This window comes from Typopeltis vanoorti, chromosome 12, assembly GCF_054136105.1.
Source record: "Typopeltis vanoorti isolate ZY-2024b chromosome 12, IOZ_Tvanoo_1.0, whole genome shotgun sequence".
NCBI lineage: Eukaryota > Metazoa > Arthropoda > Arachnida > Uropygi > Thelyphonidae > Typopeltis > Typopeltis vanoorti.
This window is the reverse complement of record NC_143560.1, coordinates 67,879,622-67,903,536: the sequence shown is the minus strand read 5'-3', so window position 1 is coordinate 67,903,536 and position 23,915 is coordinate 67,879,622. Positions and strand designations below refer to the sequence as shown.

Below are 23,915 nucleotides of genomic sequence, written 5' to 3'. Positions count from 1 at the left end.
GCAGACAATTTCTTCGCTCTTCTCTTGAAACAGAGTAACTAAAGAGTGTGTTCAGCAAGATTGATTTAGTTGTAATTACGACAAGTCAACCAACGCTACGAGACCAGTGTACGAGTATTATGGTCTGTTAACTGCTTGTGTACTCCGGTCACATTTTTGATAGGAATCTTTCCGTGGAAGGATCCCTATCGCTTTCGTATGAAACCTCGCAAATCATCATACGATGAAAAGCCCTTATAATGGTTCTTTGCATTTTGCATGAAAATAAAACTTACGTGTTTCAAACCAAAGGAAACTGTTAATACCCGCTGGGCTATGGAGGCTCATGAGAGAGAGAGAGAGAATCAAGAATGAGCAAATCAATGCAATATAAGCGTGTTAAATAATAATCAATAAGCGGAGTAGCCTACAAACGTCATTTGTCGTTTACCTTAAATAGTAGTTAATTGAGTAGTAGTGTGAAAACTATTCAGGATTTCATCCTGTATTTCGAGAAGGGCCTGAAATAAAAACAAACCAATTTTGTTATATGTCTGTATAGTGCATGCATGTCACTGTAGTATTCTGCAGAACTCTGAGCTTAGAAATTTGCAGACTGTTAGAATACAAGATAATTCTAATGTCAGACTGTTAGAAATTTGTAGCAACTGGTAAAATTGGGGGAGACTATCGATGTTTTGTGCTACATTCATATATAGAATTTGTTATAATCACATAAAGGGGAAACTTCAAGGACAGCCGATTACCAGTTAGTCGGATGTTTCTAAAAAAGAAGCTAGATATCGACCACTTAAACTTTTAAGATTCTTGTTTTTTCGTAAAAACAACAAATATGATTAAACTCAATTTTAATTCAATTCAATTTTTTTCTAAAAAAACATGAAATTCAAATATATATTGGATATAAAAAAGTAGGTGATTAGATGGATGTAAGAATTAGAATTATTTTAACAGAGGAATGTGGATAAATATAATAATATATGAAATTGTCTCACCTGAAACAACTCTTTCAATGTAAACAGAAGTCGTCTCAGTTCCTTTCCATAGGAATTGCGAAGTTTGTCTGGATACATAGAAAAGTAAGAATAATTAATTAGAATGATATCTGATTTATGATAATGTTAGGTTATATATGAAACGTATCTCAAGGTAAACGCAATTATTTCATTATTTTAAATATCACGGTTAAAATTTAAATTGTAAACTATTTAAATGTGGATATATAAAAACAGCAATCACTGACATGCACACTTATTCATTTTTTGGGAGGAACAAAAATCCGAGGGATCTCAGTCCGATGAGTAGGGAAGATGTATAAGAGTTAGTATTCGATTTTGTTTTTAGAAACGAGTGAATGGAAAAAGGCAGAGCGAAAGAAAGGGTATCCATTAAGAAAAAATTGGTCGCCACTGTATAATTTTTGCAACCTCATATTCGTCGTTCAATCAACTGAATCATGTCAGCTGAAATATCTGGATACATAGAAAAGTAAGAATAATTAATTAGAATGATATCTGATTTATGATAATGTTAGGTTATATATGAAACGTATCTCAAGGTAAACGCAATTATTTCATTATTTTAAATATCACGGTTAAAATTTAAATTGTAAACTATTTAAATGTGGATATATAAAAACAGCAATCACTGACATGCACACTTATTCATTTTTTGGGAGGAACAAAAATCCGAGGGATCTCAGTCCGATGAGTAGGGAAGATGTATAAGAGTTAGTATTCGATTTTGTTTTTAGAAACGAGTGAATGGAAAAAGGCAGAGCGAAAGAAAGGGTATCCATTAAGAAAAAATTGGTCGCCACTGTATAATTTTTGCAACCTCATATTCGTCGTTCAATCAACTGAATCATGTCAGCCATGCTTCCTATTCTAACAAATTGAAGTCATGAGAAGTTGAATATATGTTGTTTCGAGAGACTCCACATTTGCAACGCTTTCCAAACCCACCTTATATTTTCAGTGCTATTCACAAATTCCAGTATTACTCACAGCTTCGCAGCCATAAAAATTGCCTTAATATTCCTCAAGTTTTCTAAGAGTTTTTCTCCGTTCATAGAAGCATCATCTCGAAAGCTTTCCCTTTCTAGAACAGTTTCAGTTCCTATCTGATATTATCGAAGTCGCTTATTTTACAGAGTAGTTTTGGCAGCGAAAACGACATTTTCGCTGCCAAAATACTCTGTAAAAGAAAGTAGAAAAGACGGCGATGATAAGTCTACTCTCTCCGACATTAGCCAATTGTTAGTGTCGAATTTTGAACAACGCCTCCTCCCTCCATGATATTCATTCTAAAACGTTCGATGGACAATATTTTCGCTCTGTAGGGCTTCCCTGACTGACAAACTCGAACGTTTTGTAAACAAGATTAATTGCATTAAACTAAGAACGCAGTTTGTTCTTGAAACTGAAAATAATAAATGTCTTTCTTTCTTTCTTAAATCTCCTCATTCTATGCCAACTGAAGGAAGGAAGCAGAAAGTAGCGAAATATTACTACATCCGTACTTTAAATTATACCCATTATGAGAAATAATAAGACATTACGCTCCTTGTCAGTGTTAACTGGGTACGTATACGCATTTTGTTTTTAAATTTAATTTAATGTAAGTTCTGACAAACGTTTGATGATAATTAGGACGGTGTTGCTCTACTATAATTCTTCTAAAATTCTTGAACTTTCTGTCTTCTTTCGCTTACAGTATTATTTCATCTTTTAAATGAATTTTTTACGGACGATGCTCATCCACTGAATGAAGTTATTCTTTTCAATAATTTCTTCAAGTGCAAAACTCACTTCATGATTTCTTATTTATATTTGATATTTGCATGATATTGAGTATTTATTAATTGAGTCAAAGGATCTGAGATGTCAACTTACGAAGAATATCACAATATTACGAAGAATAAAGGAATCATCCATTAATATTAATGATGGGATCCCACCATCATGGAGCTAAATAAAATTTTACCCCACCGTTGATGCTTGCTCTATACTTCTTTTTCATCATAATTAGAATGATTCCGTTATAAAACTGTTAAGCTTAAGCAATAAACAATACATTAAATAGATGAATTAATAATTCAGAATCATAAATTAGATTCTGTAATACTTTCCTGAATATTGGGGGGGGGGGGGAGAGATGTGATCATAAAGTCAACCTTGGGTTACTTAATTAAACAAATGCCAGTTCATATTTTAGAATTACAAAATAACTTGACTGCTTTCGCTGCAGTAAATTATATAAATTATATGTAATATTGAAACAGTCTCTCTCAATCCTATCTGCTACCTCAAAGTGGTAAAAGGGTAAACGGGCAATTTGAACGATGTATGCCAGTAGTGTAAACTACTAGAAGTGTCATCCTAGGTATGAAAGCCACATGAACATGACCGGAACATCTCAAGCAGGGGACGTTAAGAAGTGGGGCTAGCAACCCGCTTACAAGTACAAAAGTATCTGACTAGGAAAGAACAACTGAAAAGTCACTAGAAATGGAACACATTAAGGCTCAGAAGTTGGAACATTCATTCCTTAAATGAAAAACAAAAATGATTAATTGAGGAAAAGCAAAATATAAAAATAGCTTGCATATCAGAAACAAAAAAAAGAAAGGTAAAGGAATATATAAATTAAATAACTATCACATTTTTATAGTGGAATAGAGAAACAAGAAACAACTAAAAAAGGTGTGCGAATAATAATACACTAGTGTCCAAAAGCTAAGGATGAACACTACTGCTGAAGAATACAACCGACAATTCAGACGAATCAGTTCGTGGCAATTTGTACAACTAACAATTTGGAGTAGAAAGCGTATACACATCAAATTTACGAATCGTGCGCAAAGAGGTCACGTGGTAGCACTCAGCAGGATAAAAGGCTGAACTAAGCGAATATTGTTTCAAGAAAATTTTTCATGAAGGAATAATGTCACGAAGACATCATCTAGATCAGAGTTTCCCAACTGGTGGGTCACGACCCGGCACCGGGTCACGAAAACTAAATGCCGGGTCTCCTAAAAAATAAATATAGAAACCGATTGAAAGTCGAACCGGATTTAAGAATAAAGTTATCATCTTTTCCTCCAAACCTGAAGGTTCTAGTTAACAAACAACAGCATCACACTTCTCATTAATAAATTACTTGGCTTTAGTTTAATTCTTTATATTTTTGTAGGAGTAAATGCTTCTTTATTATAATAATAATAAATGAAAACTCTATGAACATTCAAATGTGTTTTATTTTACCTATTTGCCATAAAAATTTTAGTGGGTCACGAAGATGAAGTATTAAAATAACCCGGCCACGGAAAAAAAAGTTTGGGAAACCTTGATCTAGATGATTTCACGCGGCGAAGAATTATTGGCAAGTTTGAAGAAGACCACATAATTGCTGATATTGCCAGAGAGTTCGGAATCTCGCATAGCATTGTATCCAGACTCTGGGCTGCGTTTCAAACCAATGGAACGTGTTCCAGACGTTTGCTGAGAGGTCGTTCTCGCTCTACTACGGAGCATGCAGACAGATTTTTGGTTATAACAGCAAAACATAATCGACGCACCACGGCAGGTCAGCTTGTAAGTCGGATCCATTCTAGTACAGGTACACAGATATCTCGACAAACTGTGGCAAGGCGTCTGAGACAAGGTAGGCCTATACACCGAAAAGCCTGTAATCTGCGCATCTTTATCCACAGCTCATCGGAGAGCACATTTTCAGTGGTGTTGTATCCATAAAAATTGGACAAGACACCAATGAGCTAACGTGCTCCTTATATATGAGAGTCGTTTTATCTTTCCTTCGATTCTAGATGACACTTCATCTGACGTGAAAGTGGTACTGCTTACCATCGCGAGAATATTCTTAAACGGAATAGATACGACAGTGCTGGGATCATGGTGTGGGGAGGCATTATGCTTATTGGATGCACCGAGCTACAAGTGCTGGAAAAAGGGACTATGACTGGTGAACGATATGGCGACGAAGTTCTTCAACATCAGGGGCTGAAGGCGAAGAATCCATTTTTATGGATGACAACGCCACACTACATCGTACACGAGCAGTGGAAATCCTTCTGGAGACCGAGATTATTAATCGAATAAAGTGGTCAGCACACTCCGCAAATCTCAACCCCATAGATCATGTTTGGGACGTAATAGGGAGAGGCATTTCTGCTCGAAAGAAATTCCCCTCCAGTGGGCAAATTTGCCTCAAGAAGTCTTGAATACCTGGTGCTGAGCACGGTACGACGTTGTGAAAATTGAATCGCAGTTCGAGGTGGACATATTTCATAGTGAAATTACTCTCCGCATAGTTTTCTGTGCGGACTGTACATTAATTCCTTAACTACATCCTTAGGAAATTTGGAACTTTTGCCAAAAACGTATGCAATTTAATTTGTACGAAATTTGTAACATATTTTATGCGTAATATACTTTATTAGTATGCTGGAGATAAATTTATGTCCACATTTGGTTGTAGTTATGAAATGTTTTTCATATACATGTAAAAATCTAGCTCGTCCTTAGCGTTTGGACACGAGTGTAGATGAAGATTTTCAAAATGAAATAGAAGAATGGGAATACATATCTGAAAAGCTACTCAGAATAAAAATAAAATTGCAAGTTAAACTCTAAATATAACAGTGCCTATAGCTCTGAAGAAGGAAAACCAAAAACGGAAATTGAAAAATTCTATGAAACACTACAGGAAAAATAAATAAATGAATAAAATAAAATAAAATAAATATCATCAGCTGAATTAATAATACTGCCAGGAAACTTCAATGCAAGGATTGGAAACAGTGTAATAGCAGACATATGTCAAAGATTCAATGAAACTACTCAAAACTCAAATGGAATAAGATTGGTTCAGTTTTGTACAGAAAACGAATTTAGATGGGAAAATTTAGATTCAAAGAAAATCAATAAAGTAAAAAAAAAAGCAAACCAATTCAACCTTAAATAACCTTAAGGTTGAATTGTTTTTTTTTTTACTTTAATAACTTTAAATAACTTTAAATACTTTAAATAACTTTATTTAAGGTTGAATTGTTTTGCTTTATTACAGTAAAAAAGAAATTTAAATTTGGTTGGATATGCATATGATGCAGCATCTTGCAGAAATGAAGATGATCTCCAAAAGCAGTTATTCAAACTACTACAGATATGCAGCAGTTTTAACATGCAAATATCAACAGATAATTAAAAATAAAGGTAATTGCAAAAGAACCGATCAGATGTAAATTAGAACTAAATGGAAAAATATTGGAACAAGTAATGAAATTTAAATACCTAGAAATAACTGTGAATAGTGAAAATATAACAGAGGATGAAGTAAAAAAATGTCTGAAGGCTAATAAAAAATCGATCTAACAAAAGAGACAAAAGTAAGAATATATAAATCAGCAGTCCGACCAATATTGACGTATGCATGTAAAACAAGAATAGAAACATCAAAAATACAACAGATAAATACGACACGGGAAAGGGAAAAGAAATAAATAAACATAGTTACAAAACATAATTTCATCATCATTCACCACCACGAACCATGGATTCACTCCCCGTTGGTGTCCGATGCCTCCTTCACTATCTTCTTCCACCTTTCTTTGTCCAGCGCACAGTGTCGCAGTTTCTGTACACCCATTCCACACCAGTCCTTTATGTAGTCTATCCATTCTCTGTATGGCCTACCTCTTCTGTTCACACTGTCCATAATACCAAACATGAACTTTATCTTTATCCTCACATTTAGATTGGAAATAAAAATTAAAATATATGGACTGGGAAGCTCGCGTGTTTTAAGTAGTGGAATGCAAAATCAACCCCGATGCCGAAAGTTGTATTCTCATAAGCTCTCTGGTCTATTTTCAAAACTTTCGGTTTCTATACATTAGGTTATGAAATAAAAAAAAAAAGCATTCATATCTCTTGTTTGGAATTATTCAAATCCTAACTTCACCTCACATTTAGATTGGAGATGAATTTCATCGTCCGGTGTGAGACCGCCGCCCGCTACTTCTGGCCTGGAGGCCTGTATGAAAGCAACATAAAAAATAATAATAATAAAATCATTATTTGCAAACGAGGACACTTGAAAATTGTATTCAAATATACTTATGCATTCGGATATCCTCTCCTAAAATATACATTATATTACATTACAGTGTAAATAAGTACTGTACGCCCACAGATGCGAGACCCTTCGACACTTCTGCACACGTCAGAAGAAGGAGAATCCATTCCGATAATAAAGTAATCAATCCGTATTGTGGGATGAGTTGTTTATTATTAAACTTCGGAAAATTAACTTCTCTTTCATGAACAGTGTAGTTTTTAAAGTGGTAACTATTTCTTGTATAACATTTGAAAACTTTTACGTATAAAGCACGTGATTTCGCATGTTGGTGACAAATTCGTACATCGCCTTATTTCTTCCTCCCCTTTAACATTAATTGACTCTTCTTGGTACATTGCCAACTGAGGTTCTCGTATCTGTGGTCGGACAGTATACATATATTACAAAACTCCACAGACTTATGAAAAATCTCTCTGTCTGTAACATATCTATCACACTGAAGCTGAAACTCATTGACACTCTTAGAATTCACAACATACTCAGGCAAAACATTCCGCTCATCCTATACTCTCCACGTAAAAAAAAAAAAAAAAAAAACTTCTCTTCTTCTTATTCACCAGTTTTTTTTTGCACAATTTTCAAGGATGGCCTCTAGTTCTCGTTCCTTCTTTATTTTCCACAATCTGAAAAATTTTCTCTCGTACCCATCCGGTAAATACCCCTCAAGAGCTTAAACGTCTCAATCACATTACCCCCCCCCTTCGTTTTTTATCAGCCAAACTCTGCAGATTACATGACTTCAGTCTATCCTTATAGCTAACAGTCCACAGTCCTGAAATCATTTTTGCCAACCACCTCTGCACCCTCTCCAAAATATCTTTATCCCCTCTAAACCCGGGTGACCAGATTTGGGCATAATAGTTCAGATGCGGCCTGATTAGCGCTTTGTACAGTGTTAATCACCTTTGCAACATGCCCCTTAAATTTCAAATTTCGATCCACGATGACACCAAGATGCTTCCTCAACGTCCTCCAGCAGACTTCCACATGTAGAGTATGCAGTATCCCATCTGCTGTCCTCAAAATTTAAAACCTTACATTTATCAATATTAAACTGTTATCCCCGTTTATCTGCCCACATTTCCAGCTTATTCAGATACTCCTGAAGAGCCACTCAGTACTACTCTCAATAACCTTCCCAGTTTCAAGTAATCCGCAAACTGAATATCTCATTGAATTTCGGTAAAAATGTCATTGATATAAAGGTTGAAAGTAGTGCTCCCAGTACAGAGCCCTGTAGTAACTTTCCTTTTCCCCGATATTACCCCTCCACACACAATCCTTTGATATCTATCAGACAACCAATTGCCAATCTACACCACCAACTTAATATCCGAGCCCATGCGTTGCAGCTTCAATATCAGTTTATCATGTGATATCTATCAAGTGCATTTGCAAAATCTAAAAATATTACATTATATGCATTTCCATAGTCAACCACTCTTGTTACTTTATTATAAAAGTTAACAAGATTACTGAAACAAGAACGTCCCTTAACATATCCGTGCTGACCTTCATACATAACATTATTTTCATCTACCCCATCATTTTCATCTACCCAGCTTTATATATGAGCTCATACAAATTTTTCTAAAACCTTAAAAACAACATAAATAACACAAACTGATCTATAATTAGATGCTTCCATTCTCCCACCACCCTTATGCAATGACATTATCTTATCCTCCTTCCACTCCACAGGGACTTTTCTAGTTACAAAGCTTTCATTAAATAGCCAAGGCAAGGGAGCTGTTATTTCTTTAGCTCGCTCTCTTAAGACATCCAGAGTACTTATTATTTACAACAACAACAACAACAACAACAACAACAACAACAACAACAACAACAACAACAACAATAATAATAATAATAATAATAATAATAATAATAATAATAATAATAATAATAATAATAATAATCTGACATCCCCAGAATGAAACACTCTAATAAAATAATCATTAAGTAGATCTACAGAATCATTCGCCTTGGTCAATAGACCACCTTTTTTTTCATCTAACAAGACCATTCGTCCATAATCATTCCTTCTTTTGCTAGCCACATAACAAAAAAATTCCTTACGTTTGTTCCTTGAATGTAGTGCTAGCCTCCTCTCATATTCTGTGATCCTATTTCCTAGTCATTTCAAATTAAAGTGAGAAGTGCAGTTATATTAAAATTAGTGCTTGATTTTCTCTTCTTTTACTTTCTTTGAGACAGAATGTTAGACAAAAAAAAAAAAAAAAAAAAAACTCACCTAAGATGTCACGCACTTTAGTTGACAACTGCGTCCTTTTGCAAACTGTGGCATTGCTAAGTAAAACAAAATAATAAAATATAAATGCACAGTACAAGTCATTTATTGATATTTCTGTTGATCAATGTTTTTAAAATTCCTAAAGATAGAAATGATCAATTAATTTTAAAATCAATTCAAAATATATTTTATAATACTATTGTTAGTAACAAATTCCCATAATTCAACACATGATATAAATATTATCCAAATTTCATCTCCGAATGACTTAAGAATACTAACTTTCTAAGAAATGCAGATTACTTACTTCTGCGCTTTAGGCCCTTTATCAAAGGAACTGCGTGGTGACTTATTGCAGCTGACAGCTTGCACCGAGTTGTTTTCAGGCTAAGAAAAACAAAATGGATTGTTCATTACGTTCAATTCTTTTTTGAAAATAATACAAATGAGTGGGTATAAATGTGATATAAGCAGAAACTAACTCTGTAATAGAAATATGTTCCCCATAATATTAATTCGCTATATTAGGAACTAAATCAGATTAATGTTATGTAAGTGATTTTGAATATGATCTATCATGAAGGCTCCGGACTAAATTTTTTATCAAAGAATAGAAAAACGTTTTTTTGGAATTTTTAACCCGGTGATGCATTAGCTGGTGTTCAGTGAAAGTAGCGGAGTTGGGTTTTAACTCATTACCAACATCGTTCCCTTTCCTAATAATTTTTTTTTCATTTACGAATAATGATTTTTTGCAGTATTCGCTTAATTTGGTTTGACTGGAATTAAGGAAGAAGCAACTAAGCATCTTTCCCTGAATGAAGAGTTTTTCAATGTTTTCGCTTCTCTATTCTTAAGATGTGTCCAAAATATCTGAGGATTTTTCTCTCCACCATGTTGAAGAGATTCATTTCCAAATTCAGTTTATCTCTAATGCGCAAGTTGGATTTCTCCTTGTCCAAGAACTCGAAGCATCCTTTTGGATAATAAACTATTATCCTGAGTCTTGGATAATAGTTTATTATCCAAGACTCAGGGCCACAAAGTACCACAGAATAAACCAAGGATCTGACTAGTCTGATCTTTACCAGATCATAAAATTGCAGGTGAGTCACTGCGGTTCTTCCTATTATAATTCGCGTTCTACTTCCTTTGGGGTAGTTAATGTAAGCAGGGCTACTGAATTTTTTTGAGTTCTGAATAACATGGCTGAGATTTCATATCTGGTCTCTGGTGCCTCTCCTCTTCATGAATCCATTCTATTTTAAAGAGATGAGCATTCAAGTGAATAGTAATTCTTTCTTTGTTAACACAGAGTATAATTTTAATTGAATTTGAAATTAATGTGTCTCAGGGCTCACATTGGTGAGTACGGGCATATCAAACCCGAGATACCCGAACTAAACCTGTCGGTGTATAGAAAACTTACGAATACTGGACGTTACCTCCATTTCAACTCGTCACATCATATATCCCAGAAACTTAGGATTATCCGTATGCTTAAGAAAATAGCTATACAGTACACCACAGACCAAGATGACTTAAAAGAAGAATTAACTACAATATCCACAGAGCTATCCTTAAATGGTTATCATAAGAGACTCATCAACAAGATTCTCTTTTCGGATATACCACAAAGACAACGTGATGACACTCAATACATCAGCACTGTAACTATTCCATTTGTCAGCACCATTTCCAAAAAAATTGGCTATCCTTCTAAAATCACACAATATTAGAGTTACATTCAAGCCAGTCAACAGTATTCGGAAATTTTTAAGATCACCGAAAGACCTTCATCCATTCTACAAGTACACTGGAGTATATAATATACCTTGTTCCTGTGGTGTTAGTTACATTGGTCAGACCTCTAGAAGCTTCGAAACGAGACAGAAGGAGCACATAGGCTATGTTAGAAACAGCAGACAAGATATTTCAGGCCTTTCTTCCCACTTCGTCACTACCAACCATTTTATTGAGTGGGATAAGAGTCATATGCCCTATATAGAAGAGAACTACCATTCCAGAACCTTAAAGGAAGCTGCTATAGTCGCCCGTTCAACAGGAAACCTAAATATAAGAATCAACGTCTAATCCTACCGGAGATTTGGAAAGCTTTAATTAGATCACTAAACACCAAAGAAATGAACTTTCAATCCAATTACATTAAGTCTCTCAACTAAAAATAAAATCAATAGAAGAAAAACTAAACAATTACAAACAAAATTGGATAGAACATGTAAACCGAAGGCCCAATACTCGATATCCTAAACAAATAATAAAATATAAACCAATTGGAAAGAGAAGAGAGGGTAGAGACCTCAGAAGAAGAAGATATTAGATGGATAAAGACCGGAACATACCAATATAGTCTTTATCCGAAATTATAATTATGATGATAATGATGATGACGATTGAAATTAATGCTATTGTTCTATAGTTTTCCCATCTCTTGATGCTTCAGTTTTTAAGGATTAGTATAAGGAATTTCTTCATCCAGTCCATTGGCTAGACGACAGAAGCTCAAATTTTATTGCATAATCTCAACATTACTTCAATTCCTGCTCTGCCGATGCTCTTTATCACCTGTATAAATTCTATCATTATCTGCTACTTTTCGAGTTTTCATATTTTGATAGGTAGTTCCACCTCTTCTCTGAGGATGGGAGATTCATTGTCCTAAGTCTGCGTCAAATAGTCATTATTTAATATAGCTGAATTTTTGTAGAGATCCTCGTAATATTCTTTCTATTTCGTCTAAAATTTCTCTTTTTTTTCGATTAGAAGGTGTCCATCTTTATCTTCCGTGTTATACTTTTTTTGCCTTGAAATTATTACAGAGTGTTTTGATTTTTGAAAAGAAAGACTTTGTTTCGTTACTGTCTGCATGATATTCTATTTCCTAACATATTTTATTATAGTATGTTTCTTTATCCTTCCTACAAGATTTCTCTCTTGCTTGACTCATTTCTTTGTAATAATTTTTACTCTTTTCATTGATCATTCTCATGAATTTCATTTCTTTACTGATGTTAATCAGATCAAGTATTTCTCTTAAAAGAGTCTTATTAATTTTCTTTACACTTGTTTTGGAATGCATAATTTCCTGTTTCAGTCAGGATTATCTTCGTCTGATTCCATAATTCGTCTGATGTAGCATTTCCTGCATATTCTTAGATCTTATAGAATCTTTCTTCGTTTTCATTCTTATAAGCTTCATGGTTTCGGGTACGATTATATTTGTTATTGATTTTTACATGGAAATGGGGAAAAAATTCTGCCAGTTGATTATCTATAATTACTGTATTATGCGGCCTGTTTTGTCTTAGTCGCGTAATGAAAATCCCCAGTTTTCAGGAGGAAAACAAATTGCTATTTACATTATGAGACCGACTAACTGACGTTTTAAATTCATTATCCGTGCTTCCTGCATGGAATTTGAATCCAGGTATTTCCAACCTAAAGACAAATATCAGGTTGCCTCCAACTACGCTATTGAGGTGTTTCCAGTGGTTACAGGCAAATTCATCGAAAAACAGTTAATCGAAAGACAATTCACCGAATGCAATTCATCGAACAGCAATTCATCGAAAAAGCAATTCGCCGAATAAACAACTTGCCGAACGACAATTTAACGAATGGCAATTCGTCGAAAATGCAATTCATCGAATGACCAATTCCTCGAATGACAATTCATCGAACGACAATTCGTCGAAAATGCAATTCATCGAAAAAACAATTCACCGAAAATTGTTCGATGAATTCTTTCATAATTCATCGAAAAGTCATTTTTCTTGCAAACTATTGTTTAGAAAATGTTCAGTAACAATGAGGAACGTTACTCGTGATACAGATGGTGGGGGGGGGGGGGGGTGGGGGGGGGGGGGGGTGGGGGGGGGGGGGGGTGGGGGGGGGGGGGGGTGGGGGGGGGGGGGGGTGGGGGGGGGGGGGGGTGGGGGGGGGGGGGGGTGGGGGGGGGGGGGGGTGGGGGGGGGGGGGGGTGGGGGGGGGGGGGGGTGGGGGGGGGGGGGGGTGGGGGGGGGGGGGGGTGGGGGGGGGGGGGGGTGGGGGGGGGGGGGGGTGGGGGGGGGGGGGGGTGGGGGGGGGGGGGGGTGGGGGGGGGGGGGGGTGGGGGGGGGGGGGGGTGGGGGGGGGGGGGGGTGGGGGGGGGGGGGGGTGGGGGGGGGGGGGGGTGGGGGGGGGGGGGGGTGGGGGGGGGGGGGGGTGGGGGGGGGGGGGGGTGGGGGGGGGGGGGGGTGGGGGGGGGGGGGGGTGGGGGGGGGGGGGGGTGGGGGGGGGGGGGGGTGGGGGGGGGGGGGGGTGGGGGGGGGGGGGGGTGGGGGGGGGGGGGGGTAATATAATAACATCAGACATTCACAAACATATTACATTTGTAAATATTTATCACTATTTTATCTCCATATGTAGAAAAAACATCAATGTATATATATTAAAAAAAGTTCTAAACAATTAACAAAATGAAAGACATTAAACTTGATCCCATCATGACGAGTTTGGACGTCACAAGCCTGTTTCCCAACGTTCCAAAGAGAAGACACCAAATTAATCTTAGAAATAAGATTAATTTGGTTGTCAAGCTCTTCAAACAATGTTTAGAGAAGAACACTTTCTTCAAGTTTCAAGACCTCTAGGTCTTGAAACTTGAAGAAAGGTCTTGAATAATAGGAGTCTAGTCATCGGTCTTGAATAATAGGAGTCTTGAATAATAGGAGTCTAGTCATCGGCGCATCATCCATTTCACCGCAGTTGGCAAATATGTACATGGAGACTTTTGATCACACAGTCATCGATATGTACCACACCAAACCAAGACTGTATTTAGGTATGTTGATGACATCTTTCGTCATTTAGCAGGCTCAGAAGAAACCCTCCATAAATTTACGGATTCATCAACAGTTTAAACCAGAAAATCCAATTTACGTTCGAAGTATCAAAGACATTGAAGTCTACAAAAAAAAAAAAAAAAAAAATGAATACCAGACGATATCTACATGCTGCCACATCACACCACCACCACCACCCAGCACAAACACGAGAGATCATCAAAACTCCCAAAGACAGAGCCATTACAATATCCAGTGATGATAACAAAAAGAAAAAGAAATAAAATACTTTAAGGACATTTTCCTAAAAAAATAGATGCAATCTCAAAACTATCAACAGAATCTTAAACAGCCATCGCATATTCCAGAGCATATACAACAAGAAAACAAGTACAAAGGTGCTGTTTTTTTATTATCTTACATTAAAAAGGTTATAGATAAAATAGCAAAAGTTTTAAAACAATACAACTTAAAAGTTGTCTTTCGGTCATTACAAAAAATATCCATGATGCTAAGATCGCCAAAACAGCTTCACCCACCTCTTAAACAACCATACGTTTACAAAATCTTCTGTATTTTCGGCATTGGTTACGTAGGACAAACGAGTCGATCTGTGCTACGAGCCAGGAGTGCCATTTCACGCCATCAAAGAAAAAACCAACTAAATTAGCAACTCACAAAACTGCTATATATACAATTCAACAGTAAAGTACGTAGATTTAATGAAGCGAGCGAAATGATACGATGTCCTACTCAACGTAATAAAACTCGGCCTCATCTTAAATCAACTATGGACAATATATATAAAAGACCTGCTTATTATAAGAATTAAGAGACGAGAATACAGCATATAACGAGTCGAAATCTCGCTACGATATTCAATATCTTGCTGAAATTTAATTGAATAATTACAGTTGTTAATTCAGAAATCTCTCTATGAATACCCTTTTATTTTATTTTTTTAAATGATGAAGTACACGAAAATGCAGTACGAAACTAATAATTAAATAAATGAATTCTTACCAAAAAGAAAGTTGCAGGTGGTACTTTCTCCAGACACAAAAACATGGACATATCAAGCAACGGAAACCTTAACTCGTTCAATGAACTTGTTTTAAAGCACCGAGAACAATGTTTTTGACATTTGAATGATAAATATTAGCGGGGGGGGAATGTAATTATATACGGCTATTTTATTGTGTTCATTCATGCTGTATTTGTAATATCATTCGTCATTCGCGCTTATCAGATTTGGTTATTCAGTTCATAAACTGAATGAGGACTTGGAGTAATTAGCCGAATGGATAGCCCACCCGTCCTCCAACTAACAGGATGCAGATATGAAACCAGCTGTAGGCCTGGATGTTTGTGATTGTCATTAGGTACGGGGCTGAATTCCATCCTTGGTGTGAAACTGGTGCCTCGCTTATTGAGAGACCTGAAATGGCTTTAAAAAGTTCCATATTTGTTTGGTCTCTAGATGAAGGTTTCCTTATGTAAAGAAATAAATAAAAAGAATTTATTTCTTTAAATTCTTGACACATATGTCAAGATAACAACAAATATCCTTAGTCAGCCCACGGTACTGATGAATTATATGTTTAAGAACTTTCATGTAAAAGAGTCACATAAAAAAGAATAAATATACAAAACATATTATCTGCAACTGGTGTCCAGAAGTCAGACGGAGGAACCAAACAGGGAGTGACGATCGAACAGTGGATTTCTCTGGTTTGAATGCAAAAATCAGATCGCCATCGGTTAGTAAGAAGCGTAATTATTATACATTTTACTGCTCTCAGATAAGCATGAGAATTAAAAAAGAAATTTAACAATCTTATAAAGCAACGACTGTGTATTAGCAAGTGTCAACTAGCGGTTGGAAAAGCCACTTGGTATATTTTCAAAAGTCACCATAAATGCGAGTGAAAAAATAATCATAAAAAATAAGGAGATAAATTATTTATACAAGACATTCATTTTCCTACATGCCTGAAGACTTGTTAAAAAAAAACAAATAAAATAACACATTAACAATGCAACATGCGTAGAAGGAATTTAAAATTTTTACACGAAATGGACAATTAGTGTAATACCAAACTGCTGCAAAGTTGGATTCATCTCGAATCATCAACATTAATTGGTGATATCCGAGAAATAACCATGTGCTAGTTCTATTTCATAATGATCACATTGATATATTAGTTCACGCCTCTCAGGGTAACTATGCCTGAGGATTTTTTCAGCTAAAGGTGTGCTAGTCGGTCTTATATAGAGTAGTGGGATTTCCAATCGGTAATTAAGATTTTACTGCCAAAAAAGTAGGATTTTTCATTCCACGAGACAGAAAAACAGTCCAAAGAATACATCCAATTGACAGATATGGTAAACTATTTTCGGTTTATGTGGCAATACTTTAAATGCTTGTTTTTCAAACGATTCCAAGAAGTTTGCTAGTAGTTGTGCACTATGAGTACAAGCCAATTTTTTTGTTCTGTTTATAGTATTCGTCACTAAATCGGGAAAGAAAAAGAGCTGTCTAGTCAGTGTCTGCAGAGTTTGATGGTATCTGATGAGAAGAGATCCTGAAAAGTTGTAACGTGTCATCCCTGAAAAAAAAAAAAAAACGGGTTTTGTATGGAATCAGATGATTCCATACTTAAATTCTTTGTTTGTTTTCAATGAAATTTTTATGGATTTTTTATCTATATCTCAGTCTTCAGATATATATACGAGCGGTAGAAGTTGATAGATACTTGGGTAGGTTAAAGGTGACCAAGTCCTTGCATTCACGTGGGACATAAAATGCATCAGACTTGTGAACCTTAACATTGTCATAAGTTCTTGACGTTTGGGTCAGCTGAAGTAACCTTTTACTGGATTTTTGGTTTTGTTGTGAGCGGGCCATTTCGAGTCGACATCCATTTACAAATGCGTGTCAGAGTCGCTGAGCAGGTCTTCTGTTTTTGATGAATACGTATGATGTCCTTAAGTACTGCGGCGTTGCTTTTGTCAGCTCTAGGTACAGTGATGCCTTTGTTGTTAACAAGAACGTTCTCGTTAAAACACTACAGAAGCCAGAAACGTCGCTGCTTTTTGAGTTTGTGAAAGGTATGTACAGTCAGAGTAAAATGAGGGGAAGATAAAATGAGCGTCCATACTTTCCAGAAACTTGAAAAGCGAAAGAGAATCTGCTTATTATTGAAATTCGTTACTCCTCGACTGTTCCTAAACAAAAGCAAGCATGAGAATTTTTTTTTTATTTTCCATAATATAGAATGTTTATCCCAGATTGTTACAGTTTCTGATATGTTGTATTTTTTGGACACATTATCTGGAAAGTTCTTTTAGATTGTCTACTTTTATCATTTCAGTAGCATGTTCTTATCTTATTTTGATGAGAGGATATACATTACAAAAGAATAATCTAAGAACGTTTATAATGGACACCATGTAGAAAATTCTTAAAAATTAAAATGGATTTCTTTAATTGTGAGGAAAATATTATTATTATTATTATTATTTCGGGCAACTCCAAGGAGTCGACAGACTCATCGAGGGAGCCCCTAACATCATGTCAAGAACAGCTATTCGAGATTCACACAGTATCTATCATACCTCCCCTTGAACTCATTCACAGTCATAGCACCCACAACAGACTCTGGAAGCTTATTCCACTCATTCACCTCTGCAAGTAAAACACCTAGCTCTAACACCCTTGCTAACCACATTCTTGCCCACCTTCCATGTATGGACCCTAGTCCTCCCACCACCAGTCCTATTCTCAAAAATATCTTCTGAATTAATCTTATAGAAACCCTTCAGTAAATTGAATGTCTCAATCATATCACCCCTTTTCCGCCTATCAACCAATTTTTGCAACCCACAAATCTTCAACCTGTTCTCATAAAGTTCATTCCATAGACCTGCTATCATCTTGGTCACTCGTCTCTGGATCCTCTCCACCTCCTCCCCATCAAGGCTGGCGGCCATCCGTCAGCTGAAATGGAGTCGTCGCTGGAGATGGCCGCAAGTTTGTGGTGTGATCTGCTTCTGTCAGAAACACTAGCATTACCTCCAGAAGACGGTTCTTTTTGTTGCTCTGATCAGTAGAGGAAGCGGGCTCGACCCGGGTCCTAAACTCCCCCCGTATAAGCCTTAGTTCTTAGTTTGTATGGATGAAAACAGACATAAAAATGATCTGGCCGGCGCGTGCGCGCACGCACGAGAAAGAGAGAGGATTTAGAAATACACTGCCTGGAAAGAAGTTAACAGACACCATACTGTGAGGAACAAACAGCCATGGTGCCCAGCTTGATAAGATGTAGAACCTCCTTTCGCTGTGAAGTCTGCAGCAATCCTACGGAGCATACTTTCCACAACCGAAACTTTGAAATGTGTAATAATAGTTGTTTGCACACAGTTTCCTTTCTGCCAGAATGGGATGCAGCGAGGTTAGCGATGGCGTAACAAGCAAGTAAAATGAACAAAGTCTGTCCTATCTTCAGTATAACTTGTTGATTTAATAATTCAAAAGTACCTATTGAAAACACTCAATTTTAAGAACTTTTATTGCTAAAAGACCATAAGATATAATGATAAAATATACAAAGAGCCAACAAGTTTCACTAGCCACTGTCTAGCATTTTCAAGGCTGTAGTGGTGTGTAAACAACTGTGTAATGTAAAATAAGACAGAAGGAACATGTGGGGGGATGTCAATCACAATAGAATCATCACATCTGGTTTAGCTCATCATTTCTCAACATCAAATCACGTTATAGATTGGAAAAACAGTTCTATGCCTTACATCGAGAATGACTACAGACACAGAACTTTCAAAGAAGCAGCTGTGGTGCTATGCACAGGCAATAATTTAAATAGAAATCAAGGTATTATTCTTAAAGACATATGGAAAAATGTCATCATTTCTCTCAGTTTAACAGAACTACAATATGCAAAAAACTACACAACACGTGGTCATGTACCGGATTCTGACTGAAGCATTCGCATCAAACACGAATAATCAAATGTAACGGCCTAGCAGTTACTAAGTGTATGTTTTTCATGTAACTTGATGCATTTGTTTTCACCAGTACAGCCTTGAAAATGTTAGACAGTGGCTAGTGAAATTTGTTGGCGCTTTGTATATTTTATCATTATATCTTATGGTCTTTTAGCAATAAAAGTTCTTAATTTTAATACATTAGACCACATATGTATAATTTAAGTTAATACTCAATTTTCTATTTGAAAAACGAATTTCATCTTTTCAGTCACAATAGTGCGTTTTGTATTCTTATTATTATATAAGTAGTTGTATTGTTGGAGAAACATTATGTGGCTCCTATACCTTCCTTAGATGAAAAGCTGCTGCTGCAACATTTGTATCTTTGCACGAATATATTATGCAACAGAACAAATTGTGAACTGAAAGCACGGAAGTGCATATTAATGCCCTTCGCACAGTTTTTGTCGCTTGAATGATGCTGTTTAAGTAAGCTATTTGAGTCACAAAAATGTCAAAGATGACAGCTACCTTTTGATCAACAATTTCAAATTCAGAATGGCAAAACCCGAACCAGGTCGACAACCTCTTCGTTTAGTCCACTGGACAGCCGAAAGAATAATTTGTACATAAAACAAGCATTCAGTCTTACACAATAAATGCCCTGTTCAAAAATGCATGTTCACAGTTCAACTTCAACGCAGAAGTTGATTCAGCTGTTGGAAGTGCATTCATGCCAGAAAACAAACACAAGTAACGCATACATTTCCCAAATAGAATAGAACAGAAGGCGTCGTTTTCAAACAGTGCCAATTGGCTGCTCTGCTCAGTTGCGGAACATCTCGACATGATTCAGAAGGATTTTAAGGAATCCACCTGCTTTTAGTTTTAATGAACATATCCAAAGAAACAGGCTACTTGAACATATAAGGTTTCGGCAACTTTTTTAAAAATTTAATTAAACAATGTTTAATATGTTCACACATATGAACTGTCCTATTTAAACTTTAAAATTATAAATCGGTCATCTGCATTTTTCAGCAAAACTTACTTGAAAAATGCAAGAAAATATGCATTGCAAGTACAGATGATAACATAATAGCACTTCAGTGACATACATTGCTTGGGAAGAAATCAGCGGACACCACCTATGAATAAGGTACATCGTGAAACGTGTCACGTGTTTGTAGCTGGTATAAATATAATGTTCTCAATCAGTGAAATGTGTCCAGGTGAAATGGTTGCGAGAAGCGAACTGACGGAGTTTGAAAGAGGCTTTGCGACAGTATGCTATGTTGAAGGACTATCTGTTCGGCAGATTGTTGACAAATTTGGCCATCCCAGGTCAGCAGTCAGTGATACTATACTGAGACAGAGGCAGGAAGTCAACTGCAAGTGCTACCCGTAGTGGATGATCCACCACATTCACCGAATTTGACTGCAGGGTGCTACGAAGGATAATACGTAAAAACCATCATGCATCGGCCTACAGGTTGAATGCGGATTTTCGGGCGTCGACTGGAAGGCGAAATTTTGAATTCGAAACATTCAGAATCGAATTCAATATAGACTTCCATGAGAGGACCGCAATATGCAAGCCCCCACGTTACGCGGAGCAACATGCAGCTTCGTCTTAAGTGGTGCAAAGAGTGTGTACAGTGGGATGTGGAAGCTTGGAGAGCTGTAATAGATCATGATATCCGCTCTACCGAACAGATGGACGGGTGTGGTGGATGCACGGAGGTAACGTGTCTTACCAGAGGAAAGTATGTCCCGTAGGATTGCTGCAGTCATCGCAGAGAAGGAAGGTCCTACATCTTATTAAAGTGAGTGCCACTTTAATATATATATATGTAAGAGTGTAAAAGTGGTAAGCTAACCGGTCTCATACGTAGGCGGAGGATTTTCCCCCGGTAACTTGGGTGTTTCATCCCTCAGAACAGGTAAACCGGTCCCGTGAACACACAGGGCTACAGTCATAAATATACTTACGGCAAGGAAGGCAACGGGAAGCCACCTTACTTCATAATCATCTCCCTAGTATAGTAGCATGTTTCTGCCTCACCAGCCATAAGGCTGAAGGGAATAGACACATATACAGATATATATATATATATATATTGATTCGAAGAAAAACACTGACCTGCGAGAAGGAGTTTTAGTTTTGAGAATAGATAGAAGTCAGAGAGAGCCAAATCTAGGGAATAGGGTGGATGTTCCAACAATTCATAGTGCAGATCCCTTAATTTTCCCATTGCCAAAACACCTTTGTGGGCAGATGCATTGTCCTGATGAAAGATGATTTTTTTTCTTCTGCAAACCGGGTCTTTTCTCACGAATTTTTAAAAGTGGTTAAAAGATCGGAATAATAATCCCCTGTTATTGTTTTACCCTTTTCGTGATAATTAATAAACAAAATGCCTTTAGCACCCCAAAACACTGATGCCATGGCCTTTCCTGCTGATGGAACCGACTTGATCTTCTTTGACGCTGAACAACCAGCTTCTGTCCACTGTTTTGACTGCTGTTTGGATTCTGGTGTGTAATGGAGAATCCAAGTCTCATCCATAGTAATAAATCGACGCAAAAATTCAGTTTTATTCTTGTTAAAACGCTCCAAGCACTATTCAGAGATTTTCATGCGATTGAGTTTTTGATGTGCTGTGAACAAGCGGGGCACCCATCTTGCGTAAAGCTTTTTCATTTGCAATTCTTCGTGCAAAATATATCCTAAACATTCTTTTGAAATGCCTATAGTCTCGTCAATTTTACGCACTTTGACTGTCCGGTCATCCAATACCATATCGTGCAACTTGATCAATGATTTCTGATGTTGTTACACTTGGACTTCACGCTGATCATCTTCAAGGCTGGTAAGGCCACGTTTAAACTCGGCAGTCCATTTCTTAATTCTCGAAAACGAAGAGAAGAGCGCCCATAAACTTTTATGAACTTCTAATGAATATCTTTTGGCGTTAAACCTTCTTTTACAAAGAATTTTATAACCGCACGATACTCAATTTTATCCATTTCAAGAGATACAGACAACACTTTTGCTTCAGACAGCTGTATAAAACAAACTACTGGAAGCGGGGCACCAATCTTGCGCAAAACTTTTTCATTTGCAATTCTTCGTGCAAAATATATCTTAAACATTCTTTTGAAATGCCTATAGTCTCATCAATTTGACGCACTTTGACTCTCCGGTCATCCAATACCATATCGTGCACTTGATCAATGATTTATGATGTTGTTACACTTTTTGGATGTCCTTCACGTTGATCATCTTCAAGGCTGGTACGGCTACGTTTAAACTCGGCGGCCCATTTCTTAATTGTCGAAAACGAAGAGAAGAGCGCCCATAAACTTTTATGAACTTCTAATGAGTATCTTTTGGCGTTAAACCTTCTTTTACAAAGAATTTTATAACCGCACTATACTCAATTTTATCCATTTCAAGAGATACAGACAACACTTTTGCTTCGGACAGCTGTATAAAACAAACTACTGGATAGAATGACTTGCAATTTCACATGGATGTTTAAGACAGATGTTCCAACGTAGAAAAAAAAATCGTGCCGATAGTGTTGCCATCTATGGTCGAGATAGAGAACTTTTCAGACCACCCTCATATATATATATATATATATATATATAGAGAGAGAGAGAGAGAGAGAGAGAGAGAGAGAGGGGGGATCCTTTTCTGTTTGCTCTTGCCTATTCATGGCGCCAGTCTGCAGTTTCTTTTATTCGAAATTGTTTTTTTTAAAAAAATCCATGAAAAACAAAGTCATCTACTACATTTAGATAGTCCATGTTACAAAAACCTTAAGTTAAATTAATTTTTAAAAAAAAACTGAAAGGCGATGGTTCCTACAATTCGTGCCTTTAAATGACTTACTAAATAATCGTTCTTCTGTGCTCGAACACACCCTTCGCTAATTTACAAATTCTGTAAAACGTGTACTACTAAATTCGGAAAATATAATTATGGCGCTACATAATGCTGTGAAGTCATTTTTTTCCTTTAATTTGTTGAAAGAACGAATTCAGAATTTATTTTTCGAACGAAACACACGATTGACATCTTTAATGACTCTAAGGTTAAGGTTAAGATTTAACTTCGATTAATAACTTTAAGGAATGTAGTTGTAGTTGTAATAATATAATGGAAATCGACAGAAAATAATCAATATCAGTTTGATTTTCTACGAACATGTGCTTTCTTCTGGGCATTATCATTAGGAAATGTGGCCGTGGAAGCGCATTGACTTAACCTCCTGCATGATCACAAATGACGAAAGGAATACACTAATACTGTATGTAATCCTCTATGAACTCATGAGCCAAAGCATTATGATTACCTACCTAGTAGCATGTTAGGTCTCTTTTGGCTGAGAGAACTGCTGGTCTCCGTCTTGGCATTTATTCCACTATACTACTGAAGGTGTTCTAAGTATTCTAGACCAAGTAGACATAATAACATCCCTGAGGCCAGAGACCGAGTGAGGCACTGGCGCCAAACTGTTGGGCGCCTTCGACGTGATTCCACAAACGTTCGACGGAATTTAAATCCGGATCCATCAGGCTATATTGTCACCATACAGATCAGTATACTTGGTCCGAAGTAATCGCTAGATAAGAATTAGAAA

The 23,915-nt window shown here is 36.7% G+C and overlaps 1 protein-coding gene across 1 annotated transcript in view; it reads right to left on the bottom strand.

Moving 5' to 3' along the window:
- The window catches only part of LOC150100865 (uncharacterized), a 583,033-nt gene that overhangs the window by 465,417 nt on the left and 93,701 nt on the right, over positions 1–23,915 (bottom strand). Inside the window, exons 4-6 of the mRNA XM_090401746.1 lie at positions 9,720–9,799; positions 9,413–9,468; positions 996–1,063 (exon numbers count right to left, since the gene is read on the bottom strand). Coding sequence (XP_090257872.1) covers positions 996–1,063; positions 9,413–9,468; positions 9,720–9,799 — 204 coding nt within the window. The remainder of the gene's footprint in view (positions 1–995; positions 1,064–9,412; positions 9,469–9,719; positions 9,800–23,915) is intronic.